Source organism: Lithobates pipiens, unplaced genomic scaffold, assembly GCF_037356315.1.
Source record: "Lithobates pipiens isolate NorthernLeopardFrog02 unplaced genomic scaffold, aLitPip1_a1.2 Scaffold_8, whole genome shotgun sequence".
Taxonomy (NCBI): Eukaryota; Metazoa; Chordata; class Amphibia; order Anura; family Ranidae; genus Lithobates; species Lithobates pipiens.
This window is the reverse complement of record NW_027507903.1, coordinates 631,713,030-631,727,084: the sequence shown is the minus strand read 5'-3', so window position 1 is coordinate 631,727,084 and position 14,055 is coordinate 631,713,030. Positions and strand designations below refer to the sequence as shown.

At 37.5% G+C, this 14,055-nt stretch overlaps 1 protein-coding gene across 2 annotated transcripts; it reads left to right on the top strand.

Annotated features, from left to right (window-relative positions):
* Positions 1-1,870: 1,870 nt before the first annotated feature.
* Positions 1,871-7,550, top strand: LOC143964084 (olfactory receptor 11L1-like). Of its 2 annotated transcripts, none has more exons than XM_077473793.1 (2): positions 1,871-1,960; positions 6,439-7,550. In XM_077473793.1, exon 2 carries the CDS (start codon positions 6,442-6,444, stop codon positions 7,381-7,383), a length of 942 nt encoding a protein of 313 aa, XP_077329919.1. In that variant the 5' UTR covers positions 1,871-1,960; positions 6,439-6,441; the 3' UTR covers positions 7,384-7,550. The 2 variants fall into 2 exon arrangements, with proteins under 2 accessions (XP_077329919.1, XP_077329920.1); XM_077473794.1 differs by having other exon boundaries at positions 1,872-1,955.
* Positions 7,551-14,055: the final 6,505 nt, after the last annotated feature.

Genomic DNA, 14,055 nt, shown 5'->3' with positions numbered 1-14,055 from the left:
ATCACGGCCGATCACATGGTAAACAGCCATAACGAATGGCTGTTCACCCCCTTCGGTGGCGAGCGGTGTCTCCGTGAAACGCCGCCACCGAAGACGTATGACGGCCTCCCGCCACAATAGCTGCGCCGCCTGGCCGTCATTTGATGGCCGGCGGTCAGTAACTAGTTAAAGAATTTTGGAGAGAAATAATAAGATATATAGAAGTAATAGCTAAAATACAGTTACCTGAGAACCCATGGTTATGCCTATTCCATGCAGTAGACACCCCAATTAAGGAGTATAGGAATTCCCTTACAAGCTCATTAATAAACGCGGCAAAAAGTCTGATTCCGAAAAAATTGAAAGAAATAGAAGCACCCAAAGTAAAGGAATGGTTAGGAAAAGTAGAGGAAATATATAGTATCGAAGGGCTGGGAATGGAGGAAGAAAGAGAAAGAAAGAGATTCCATGTGAAATGGAAATACTGGAAAATCTTTAGACAATCTATGATCTTTAGCGAGGTAATGGGTCGGTAGGGGCGGGGAGAGGAACTTGAGAAGTAAAGAAAGAAAACTAGGATAATGTTAAGAATGGTCATTATATTAAATTTAATTAAAAAAAAAAAGGATCCACTGGCCCCACCTGCTGGGGGAAAACAATACTCCACACAATGTGGTACTTAACCAAAGTATATTTTACTGTAAGTATTGGCAAACAGGTGGTTACATTAATTGTGCTGTCATCCCAACATAGAATGACAGAACAATGACTTTTGATATAACAATTATAAACAATTATAAGGGAGCTCCCCCTACTTTTATAGCTATGTGTGAGATCTCACCTAAACTACTCAGTCTTTTTGGTTTTCTTGTCTGCAATAGCAATGATGATTATTTATAATTTGTAATCCAAGGGTTAAAGTAGTTAAAGTTGAATTAAGAATGATCTTAGTGTTGCTTCCGTATTTATAATACAATACTTGAGATTCGGTAGTAAGTAGGCCCTATGCCGGCCTAGTGTCAGTTGCTATACTCCTCCTCCGTGGGACAATGAATCCCAGCGAGGCATGTATATAAGTCTGACTAGGTGCAAAGTTTAGTAAACTGTGGGCCGCAACCTGCTCACCAACTGGATCAAAAGCTCGGTATGGTAACTTTGGTCCGGTGTTTGCAGCTTGCTTCTACGTCAGCTGGCTCCGTCACTCCATTCCGTTACAATAGGTGAACCTGGTCTTCCGATACTCAAATGAGTGTCTCTGGATTTTCCCAATTCGATCACTGTGTCTCTGGCACTTCAGGTCACTCACACAACCGAGCAGGGTTGCGCTCATTAAGGGCAATAGGCCGCTTCCTCCGGGAGGCCTCCTCACAAGCCCTCACAGGCAGGCCATGTGTTCCCAAGAGACCTAAGATGGCCGCTCGGGTTCCTTTTATGTCCTACCCAGCATGCACTGTCAGAGAAGGTGTCCATGGGTAGGTCACCTGGCGTCCTGGGTAAAAAAGGTCAACTGTCTAGAGTGAATAACAGTCACTTCCTGTAAATAGTTTGATGCTTGTGAAAGCAAAAAATCATTTAAGTCCACTATCAGTGTTTGGCCACTAGATGGCGCCAAACACGAAGCCATAGAAATGTCCATAGACTTTCATTATACATGTTAATATAATTTAGTAGGCAAGGACACTCACGCTACATAAGTAATGAAAACAATTGTTGATGAATTAATAGGCCCATAACAAAATGTAAAAATTGCTTTGGTCTATAGGGGGTGTACACGTGGGAGAGCTGAGGTTGTTATTTACCAATATACACAGGGAGGGGTTTTTTTTTCTCAAAAGATTTGTCGAATGCCTATAAAACACAAATGCTGATTGTATGTGTTCTCTATTTTCTGTGGCTGTTTTGTGTTTTATCTCTCAATATTTAACTGATACATAAACTACAGACTACATGCAGTAGATGTTGATCCCTTGCTCTTGGTATTGTAAGCTTCATATAGAATTATACAATAAAACTTGAATCTGGAGCATAACATAAAAGTCATATTTTTAACCATGTTCTCATTGTATTGTTATCTTTCTACAACCATTTTACAGTTTGAGGTTTGATATGATTGATAACAATTGATTTTTGGAAATCTTATTACGCATCTCTTGCTAGAAAATTGAATTAATTTGTTATTTTTCAAGAAAAAAAAGTTTGACGTTTAGGTAATATCTTTCATGAAATGCAACATTTTTGAAACACTTTACATTTCTTCATCAGGCATTTAAAAAAATACTTTAAATTCATATTTAATTACGCAGGACAACAGATACATTAACCACTTCAAGTCCGGACACTTTCACCCCCTTCCAGCCCAGGCTATTTTTCAGCTCTCAGTGCTGTCACAGTTTAAACAGCAATTACTCAGTCATGCTACACAGATACAGTATCTTACAAAAGTGAGTACACCCCGCATATTTTTGTAAATATTTTTTTATATCTTTACATGTGACAACACTGAAGAAATGACACTTTGCTACAATGTGAGTGTACAGCTTATATAACAGTGTACATATAACAGTGTACATTTGCTGATAGAAATACAAAGAATTACAGCTCCAAGGTAATGACTTCTCCCAAAACAGCTGTCTCCATAATCCCACAGGGTGCTGGCTCTGTTTGCAACAGGAACTGAAGTAGAAAAGATGTAGCTGGATAGTCGCACTCCGAATTATTCAACTTTATTTCAAAAATGTAATTAAAATCATAGCATCTAGGCTGGTAAACAGACTAACTGCACAGCCGCTGACATGTTTCATACCGAACACGGTGCTTAGTCATACCAGCTATGAGTAAGCACCATGTTCGGTGTGAAACATGTCAGCAGCTGTGCAGTTAGTCTGTTTACCAGCCTAGATGCTATGATTTTAAATTCATTTTTGAAATAAAGTTGAATAATTCGAGGTGTGGCTATTCAGCTACATCTTTTCTACTTCAGTGTAAATTTGCTGTCCTCTCAAAATAACTCAACACACATCTATTAATGTCTAAACCGCTGGCAACAAAAGTGAAAGTGTCCAAATTGGCCCCAAAGTGTCAATATTTTGTGTGGCCACCATTATTTTCCAGCACTGCCTTAACCTTCCTGGGCATGGAGTTCACCAGAGCTTCACAGGTTACCACTGGAGTCCTCTTCCATTCCTCCATGAGGACATCACGGAGCTGGTGTATCTTAGAGACCTTGTGTTCCTCCACCTTCCATTTGAGGATTCCCACAGATGCTCAATAGGGTTTAGGTCTGGAAACAGGCTTGGCCAGTCCATCCCTTTTACCCTAAGCTAGTTTAGCAAGGCAGTGGTCGTCTTGGAGGTGTGTTTGGGGTCGTTATCCTGTTGGAATACGGCCCTGTGGCCCAGTCTCTGAAGGGAGGGGATCTTGCTCTGTTTCCGTATGTCACAGTACATGTTGGCATTCATGGTTCCTCAATGAACTGTAGGTCCCCAGTGCCGGCAGCCCTCATGCAGCCCAAGACCATGACACTCCCACCACCATGCTTAACTGTAGGCAAGACACACTTGTCTTTGTACTCCTCACCTGGTTGCCGCCACACACACTTGGCATCATCTGCACCAGATAAACTTATTTGGTGCAGATGATGCCAAGCGTGTGTGGTGCAACCAGGTGATGAGTACAAAGTCTCATCAGATCACAGGACATGGTTCCAGTAATCCATGTCCTCAGTCTGCTTGTCTTCAGCAGACTTTCGTGTGCATCATCTTTAGAAGAGGCTTACTTCTGGGATGACAGCCCTGCAAACCAATTTGATGTGAAAACAGGGAAAATTATTGTGCTAACCTTAAAAAAGTGAACAAAGCTGCTACACACGAACGTGACGAAATTCATATACAAAAAGAAGAAACTATGTATGTAGCGCTAAAAAAAATTGAATAATGAGAAATAACAAAAAGCAAAATTACACGGTGAAGTGACTAACACCAAAAAATATTGGAATGTATATATAATATTAAAGTCCCAAGAGTGAAATCAATCAATCCTTGGAATCCGTATAAGACTCTGAAATAGGGATTCACAGAGTGCGTGAACTAAAGGGTGATCCAGAAGACATGCTAGGCACTAACATCAGAGCGGAGTATGGAAAAGGTGGGTACTCTTACCAGAGCCACATGTAATTGAGTTATTGGTCAGAGACTTTTGTTACCTTATCGGAATCTCTGTAAGGAAGATTTGCACCTTTGAGACGGGATTGATTGCTCCTCCATTGACTAGAGGACCCACAGCCCTTCCATTGGCTGACAAACCATTTGGGATCTGTCGCACATTCCCTATGGAGTTGAGGATCCACTTGTGCATGCTTGTTTGACCTGGTATTTATATACAGGTCCCGTGGCTCCGGTAAGAGTACCCACCTTTTCCATACTCTGCTCTGATGTTAGTGCCTAGCATATCTTCTGGATCACCCTTTAGTTCACGCACTCTGTGAATCACTATTTTAGAGTCTCATACGGATTCCAAGGATTGATTGATTTCACTCTTGGGACTTTAATGTTATATATACATTTCAATATTTTTTGGTGTTAGTCACTTCACCATGTAATTTTGCTTTTTGTTATTTCTCATTATTCAATTTTTTTAGCGCTACATTATAGTTTCTTCTAAACCAATTTGATGCATTGTACAGCGTATGGTCTGAGCACTGGCTGGCTGACCCCCCACCCCTTCAACCCCTGCAGCAATGCTGGCAGCATTCACACATATATTTCCCAAAGATATGACACTAAGCACATGCACTCAACTTCTTTGGTCAAACATGGTGAGGCCTGTTCTGAGTGGAACCTGTCCTGTTAAACTGCTGTATGGTCTTGGCCACCATGCTGCAGCTCAGTTTCAGGAGCTTGGCAATCTTCTTATAGCCTAGGCCATCTTAATGTAGAGCAATAACTCTTTTTTTCAGATAGATCCTCAGAGAGTTCTTTGCCATGAGGTGCCATGAGTCACATGACATCGGGGAGGGAAAATGTCTAATTGGGCCCAGTTTGGACATTTTCACTTAGCGGTGTACTTACTTTAATTGCCAGCGGTTTAGACATTAATGGCTGTGTGTCGAGTTATTTTGAGGGGACAGTAAATTTACACTGTTATACAAGCTGTACACTCACTACTTTACATTGTAGCAAAGTGTCATTTCTGTTGTCACATGAAAAGATATAATAACATATTTACAAAAAATGGGAGGAGTGTACTCACTTTTTTGAGATAATATAAATATATATATATATATATATATATATATATATATATATATATATATATATATATATATATATATATATATATTTTTAGCCGAGACCCTAGGGGAAAAAAATTGTGATTATTGCCATTTTTTATGTCAAACTGTATTTGTATAGCAATCACAAACAAAAACAAAAAAAAAAACATAATATATACCCTATTTTTTCTTGATGATGTTACACTCAGTCAATAGATACCTAAAATGTCACACTTTAAACTAATGCACGCTCGTGGAATGGTAAAAAGTATGATACATAAAAATCTCCATAGGCGATGCTTTAAACATTTTTATAGGTTACCTGTTTAGAGTTACATAGGAGGTCTAGTGCTAGAGTTATTGCTCTCGCTCTTAACGCACGTGGCAATATCTCACACGTGTGGTGCAAACAGCGTTTACATATGCGTGTGCATATGTGCAACTTACATATGCGTTTGCTTCTGCGCATGAGCACATAGGAATGAGGCTGCTTTAATTTATTCTTTTCATATTTATTTTGTTTTTATTTTTCCACCGTCTCTTTATTTTTTATCGCTTTTATTCCCATTACAAGGAATATAAACATCCCTTGTAATAGAAATAAGGATAACAGGTCCTCTTTATAGAAAGACTCCAAATCTCGTTTTTATTTTTAAAAGCAAAAGATCAAAAAAAAAATGTTTTTGATATTTTGTTTAAAAAAAAAAAAAAGTTTACTTCCGCTTTAGAAGTGATGTCATGATGTCGCAGGAACATGGATCGATACTTTGCCTTAGTAAAAGCAGCCCCTACAGTTTAGAAAAATACAGGCTAGGCACACATTTAACCCTTTGATCACCTCTGATCTTAACCCCCTCCCAGCCAGTGTCATTAGTACAGTGACAGTGTATATTTTTCCCGCGATATCGCAGTCATCCCATAGTTTGTAGATGCTATATCTTTTGTGCAAATCAACATATGCTTATTTGATTTTTTTTTACCAAAAATATGTAGCAGAATACATATTGGCCTAAATGATGAAGACATTTTATATAATTTTTCAAATTTTTTTTATGTTTTATAGCAGAAATTTTACAGTATAGCGCACAAATAATTAAGATTTGTAAGGCAGGTATGATGATTTTACGATATTACAAAATATATTCAATTTAGTGATCATTGTTATTATTTACTTGACTCTCTATTTTCAGAAAATGAATGGTGGAAACGTAACTAAAGTTACAGAAATTCTTCTACTTGGGTTTAACTATTTTGAAAAACTCAAAGGACTAATATTTGTTTTGCTTCTTTGGATTTACTGTGTGACAGTATGTATAAATCTTTTGATCATCATACTTGTATCCTCCAGCAAAAACCTCCATTCCCCTATGTACTTCTTCCTCAGCCAACTCTCATTATCAGACATCCTGCTAACCACAGACATTATCCCCAATGCCCTTGTAAGTGTAATAAACAATGGGTCCACTATGTCCCTCACGGGTTGTATTGCTCAGTTTTATGTTTTTGGTGGCTCAGAGTCCTCAGAATGTTTCATATTAACTATAATGGCTTATGACAGGTATATAGCCATATGCTACCCTCTCCGATATTCCTCGATTATGAGTTTCCCAACTTGCCTGAATTCAGTCCTATGTTCTTGGTTGTTGAGTTTTATCTTCATACTTGTGACCACATTAATGCTATCTACTCTAGAGTTTTGTGGTCCAAATGTCATTGACCATTTCTTTTGTGACTTTGCTCCTATTATAGAATTATCTTGTTCAGAAACTTCAGCCGTTCAAATAGAGGTTGTGTTGTTGAGCATTCCTGTGATGGTTTTCCCTTTGATAATAATCATTCTATCATATGGGTGTATTGTCATGGCTATACTACGCCTCTCCTCCAACATTGACCGATGGAAAACTTTCTCCACTTGCAGTTCTCATTTGACCATCGTCTGCATATTCTATGGAACGCTAATTATGATTTATATACTTCCACCAAAGGGGTTATCTTTGTCTATAAGCAAAGTCGTTTCTGTATTGTACACAATGGTGACACCGATGCTCAATCCTTTAATATACAGTCTAAAGAATAAGGATATCAAACATGCTGTTAAACATTTTGCTCATGTCTGGGCACATCGACCACTGTAAAAATGAGTTCTTATGAATGTGTTACTTGGTATTCAATTTCATGAGAATAAAAGTACAAAGCCCAGACAGATTACCCGAGGAGGTGGAATGATGTGCTCCTGCTCAAAGTGTCTTCCCAACACTAATGCAACATAGAGATATAAGGGCTAGCAACTCGTCCTTCCGAAAAAGTCACTTTATTACATTAAATTTGGAGTGTACAAAGTACAGTGGCTATGATTCAGGCTTATTGACGAAATGCGTAAGCCACTGTACTTTGTACACTTCACTCGATGTTATAAAGTGACTTTTTCGGAAGGACGAGTTGTTGGCTGTTCACCTTATACATTCATGAAATACAATTTACTGCAGCAGATTCTAAAGTCTCTTTTAACCACATCAGCCCCAGAAGAATGTACCCCCTTCCTGACGGGCCATTTTTTGCGATATGGCACTGCGTCGCTTTAACTGACAATTGCGTGGTGGTGCGACGCTGTACCCAAAATTAATTAAAAAATGTATGTCCTTTTTTTTTCCCACAAATAGAGCTTTCTTTTGGTGGTATTTAATCACCTCTGAAGTTTTAATTTTTTTGCGCTATAAACAAAAAAATTGTGACAATTAAAAAAAAAACTATGTTTTTTACTTTTTGCTATAATAAATATCCCAAATAAAAAAAAAAATGTCTTCCTCAGTTTAGGCCGATAGATATTTTTCTACATATTTTTGGTAAAAAAAAAAGGATTTCGTCTACAAACTAGGGGATTGATTTATGGCATTTTTATTATTATGTTTTTTTTTAATAGTAATGGCGGCGATCTGCCAGATCGGACACTTTTCATACTTTTTTGGAACCATTGACATTTATACATCAATCAGAGCTAAAAATAGCCACTGATTATTGTATAAATATCATTGGCATGGAAGGGGTTAACACTATGGGGCGATCAAGGGGTTAAATTTGTTCCCCCAGTGAGTTATAACTGTAGGAGTATGGGACTGCCTGGGGAGGAGACCGATCATTTTTCCTATATTTTATTAACACACGATCTGTCTCCTCTCCCCTACACATACACATCCCCCTTCTGGCTCTGTTAGGAGCGATCACAGGTGCCCAGCGAACATAGAGGCCACTGGCCACGAGCATCGTCTCCTCAGTGATGCAGCAGTTATGTGGCAGGCACGCGTGCGTGCCCCCTATACCCATTAAAGAGACCGCTGAACAGCTATGGCGATTCACGCAGGGGAGCCATTCTGACAGCGGGTGGTCAGCAAGAGGTTGACCACTTGATTACTGGGCACTTATGCCCCCTTCCTGCCCAGGCCAATTTTCAGCTTTCAGCTGTCGCACTTTGAATGATAATTGCACGGTCATGCAACACTGCACCCATATGACATTTTTTACATTTCTTCACACAAATAGTGCTTTCTTTTGGTGGTGTTTGAATATTTGGCTATGTTAATGAAAATCTTTCTTTTATCTTCTCATGTATATGGCTTCAGCCCACTATCTTTTGAAGCTTAGAGAAGTTATTGATATTGCTATTGTCATTAATTATAATTTTTTAACCATTTTTCTGCTTTATTAAATTTTATTAAATATCTTAATAACTTTAGCAATAGATGATATGAAAAATATTTGTTCTAGTCTCATAAGGCTAACTTCATACGAATTCTGGATTACTTGCCAGTATTCATATTTTGTGAGTCTTCAAACCTTTAGTACATGCTTGGGCATTTTCTTTGTTTTTTTATCTTGTTTACAGATTGTAATAGTATAATTTTCATGGTTGGCAGGGATGTTCCTTGCGCTCCCCTCTTGCTACCCTCGGCTGCTTATTGAACCAGTAGGCAATTGACGGTAGCCAATGTACCTTTGGAGGGAGACTTTTCCTCCCCTCAACGGATATGTTATGAAATTACATATGTTGTTTCATATTCCTGACATTCAAAATCAACTTTCTCTTTTTGAACTTTTTTTATTTTCCTTCTTCCTTTATCAACACTATTCCGGAGGAAAATTCCTTCTTATACAGTCTCTGATTGCATGTTACCATATTTAATGATTCTTTGATACCATGGTTTCACTAAATATACTATACCTGAATGTTCAGGAATTTAACATCCTACAAAAATGTACTAAAGCCTTTCGTTCCTTTGCTTCCAAGAAAGCACATATAGTATGTAGACATGTGCATTCGTTTTCGTTTGAATGCATTTTCGTCCGAATTTCAGGTATTTTCATTATCGTTTTAACAAATGATAACAAATGTGCAGAATCCGAAAACGGAAAGATCCGACATAAACAAATGCTTTATTTTTGTTTTGTTGCAACAGTTCGACATAAGTAGGAGATTTGACATGACGCTGACAATAGTGATCTGTGTCCATCGAACCTGTGGTCGAATGTGCCTAAACTTAGCTCTGTTAGTTCAAGATTATTCGACATAGAGAGAAAAGATTTGACATAGAGAGGAAAGATTTGGCATAGAGAGGAAAGATTCGACATTATAGAGACAATAGCAAAAGGCCAAATGTACCTAACCTAACTCTATTAGTCCAAGATTATTTGACATAGAGAGAAGATTTGACATGAAGATTCAACGAAGCAATCGCCGCGAGCGTACATTTATAGTCAAATGCTCTGCCCATAGGCTATAGGAGAATTCTAATGTTGGTTGACTAGTAATAATAATTAATAAATATAAATTATTACTAGTGTCATACAACATTAGAATTCTACTATAGCTTGTAGGCGGAACATTCAACTGGAAATGTACGATTGTGGCATCGTACAGTTTAACTGCTCCATCGAATCTTCTTAGAACATTCGACAGACACCATAAGGCCTTGGCTTCAAAAAAACAGCAATTATAATTATATGTGGAGATTATAATCAGACTATCTTTACCTTTCTAGATAAATCACCAATACCACAGACTCAAAGGAAACACTCTTTCTAAAAACTTATTACGAAATATAACTTAGTAGATTCCTGGTGTGAGTTGAATCCTACCAAGAGACAATACACACATTACTCATATCCTCATCGCTCATTCTCGAGGATTGACCATATATTTTTGAATACAGGTATGGTACCTGAAATTTTGACATCAAAAATTATTCCCTACCTTGGTCTGGCCATAGTGCAATCTACACTGTTATAACTTCCACAATCCCAAACGCATATGACCCCACATGGCTACTTAGAGATTTTATGTTCGAAAATCCAGCACATAAACATAGTATTGAACTCACGCTTAAGGAATATCTAAAATATAATTCTACACTTGACATTTCCCCGACCACTCTATGGGAGGCACACAAATGTGTTCTCTGTGCAATATGTTTGCTACAAGCCACACTAATCAATCAAGAATGAAAAGACCTATGTTGTAAACTAGAAACAAATTTTAATGCATGTCATGTGGCATTTCAACATAACCCTTCTCCTTCATCAATATTGAAATTAGATAAAACCAAATCCAAATTTGGCTTATTTCTCACTGAGTCAGCCGACAAAACCATTAAAAGATCACAACAACATTTTTACATGAACACAAACAAATCAAATACTCTATTAGCTCATGCACTAAAATTTTGTCATAATCCAAACAAACCCATCCATCTTAAAATATCCAGAGATGTTTACTCTAATAATCCTTTGAAAATATTACAAAAATTTAAATCACATTTAACCAATTTATATTCATCTGACAGTGAGTTGGATTCCTCTAAAGCGAATGATTTTTTTCTCTCACATTTCTCTTCCTTCATTATCCAAAACACAATTGAAAATGGTGGAGGACTCCGTGATGGTTGGTGAGGTGACCAATGTTTTTAAAACTCTGAAATTAAATAAGAGAACTGGTCCCGATGGATTTTCCGCTCTTTACTATCAAACATTTACGGATACTTTATCGCCGGTTTTAACAGACACCTTCAATTGTCTCCTAGAAGGTCACTCTTTTAGGAAGGAAACTCTGACAGCAATCGTTTGCATGCTTCCCAAACCCCATACAGATGACATTGCTTGGTCAAATTACCAACTTATTTCTTTATTAAATTTAGATATTAAAATTTTTGGCAAAATTATTGCCAACAGATTAAAAAAAAAATGATAGACAATCTTATACACCATGAGCATGTTGGTTTCACCCCTATTCGACAAGCTAGTGATAACATTATACATGCAACCCTTTTGTCACATACCACTAAAATACATTGTATTCCCGCCTGTTTTCTCTCTCTTGACATTAAGTAGTACCATGAACTTAGGGTTTACATTACATATGCAGGTTACAAATCAGAAAATTTTGATATACAAAGGGGTACACGTCAAGGATGTCCACTCTTACCAGTCTTGTTTGCATTACTTATTGAACCTTTGGCATAAAGAATAAGGATGGAACCTACCATCACAGGTATTGAATTGGGCAGATGTCACCACATACTTATTTGCAGATGACATCCTCTTATTTTTGTCCTCACCACAAGTTTCCGCCCCTAACATTATGGTTATATTAAGTACATTTTCACTAATTCAGGTCTTAGAGTCAATGTCCAAAAATTTGTGGCGTTGAACATCTCACTAACTGAAAAGGAGAAACAAGCAATACAAGATTAGCCACCCTTTAAATGGGCTGACTGTAGCCTTCCATATTTGAGTGTAAAACTCACTACCTGTCCCTCGGATCTATTTGCTGCTAACTATCCAGCTTTATTGAAAACAACTACTAGTTTGCTATCTAATTGGTCATCCCTACCAATTTCTTGGTTCGTAAAAATCAATACAATAAAAATGACCATACTCCCTAAATTTTTATATTTATTCAGAGTCCTCTCGATTCATTAGACATGTGCAGAGTAAAATATTTCGTCCGAAAACTTAATTTATTTAGTTACTCCCGAAATTCATGTTTATTTATTTCATTTTTCGTTCAAAAATTGCATTCGTCCGAAAATCCACATGAATTACGATCGAATCTGTCTTTGAAGGCTTATGGTGTCTGTCGAATGTATAAAGAAGATTCGACGGAGCTAGTATATAGCATACTTTAGAACCCTATTAAAGTCTATGAGACTCCAACGTTCAAAATCTAAAGTGCTAATTGTAAAGACTAATTTGCAAGTTACTGTCCTAAAAAGTGTTTGGGGACCCAGGTCCTGCCCCAGGGGACATGTATCAATGCAAAAAAAGTTTTAAAAATGGCAGTTTTTTCAGGAGAAGTGATTTTAATAGTGATTAAAGTGAAACAATAAAAGTGTAATATTCCTTTAAATTTCGTAGGGGGGGGGGGGGGGGGGTGTCTATAGTATGCCTGTGTAGGGGCTCATGTTTCCCGTGCTTAGAACTGTCCCTGCACAAAGTGTTATTTATGCAGAAAAAAAGTCCTTTAAAATCACTCGCAGCTATTATGAATTGTCGGCTCCATAATACAGAGAACACTCATTGAAAGTCATTGATAGAAAAAAAAAAAAAATTAAACGAAAACGAAAATAGCTGAAATTCGGACGAAAATGCATTCGGACGAAAACGAATGCACATGTCTACGATTCATATTCCTGTCAACTTTCTTAGAATTATACAACAAAAAGCAATACAATTCACTTGGGGGAAAATCAAACCTCGATTACCTAGGAAGACTTTATACCTCCCTAAATCAATGGGCGGCTTGGGATTCCCAGACTTTTCGATTTATTACAGGGCTGCTCAATTGGCACTATCGAAATGTTACTCTACTATAGAGATTCCTTTGTGGGTAGTAATTGAAGCAAAGGAGTGTGATCCTCTTCCTATAAATAATATCCCATGGTTACGTCCTATAGATCGTAAGACTTTAAAAAAATCCAATTACTAAACACTATCTGGGATAGACATAAAACCTCACACTTTTCTCTTTTTTAATAAAAATCCGGCCATTTATCCAGCTTTGATATTATTATATATACACCTGGTTTCAGGTAGGCATGTGCGATTAGCTTCGTACGAAGCGAAAATTCGTATTTTTGTACGAATCCGAAATACAAATTTTTATGCATACGAATTCCGAACGAATTACGGAATTTCATTTACGAATTTCGGATCCAAATTCATAACAAAAATTTGTATTTAACAAAAAGTTAATGAACCTAAAAGTTAAAAACCCAGAAAGTCAGAACAGCACAGGGATGGTAGGAACCCCTCATAATGATAAATTCATCATAACAAAAATTTGTAACTGTTACGAAAAGTTAATGAACCTAAAAAGTTAAAACCCTAGGAAGTCAGCACAGGGATGGTGGGAACCCTATGGGAATTTCTATGCTTTCGTTAACGAATTTCGGAATTTCGGATCCAAATTAACACAAACATGACTGGTGTTTTGTTCACCAATCAGAGGAAGTCAACACAGCACAGGGATGGTAGGAACCCCTCATAAATGGGCACAGCGGGTGTACACTCAGACCCGGGAACTCAGCACAGGGATGGTGGGAACCCTATGGGAATTTCTATGCTTACGAATTTCATAGAAAATATGAAATTTCGTTAATTAATTTCGGATCCAAATTAACAGAAACATGACTGGTGTTTTGTTCACCAATCAGAGGAAGTCAGCTCAGCACAGGGATGGTGGGAACCCCTCATAATGATAAATTCATCATAACGAACTTTCGTTATTTAACAAAATGTTTACGAATCTAATGAAAATT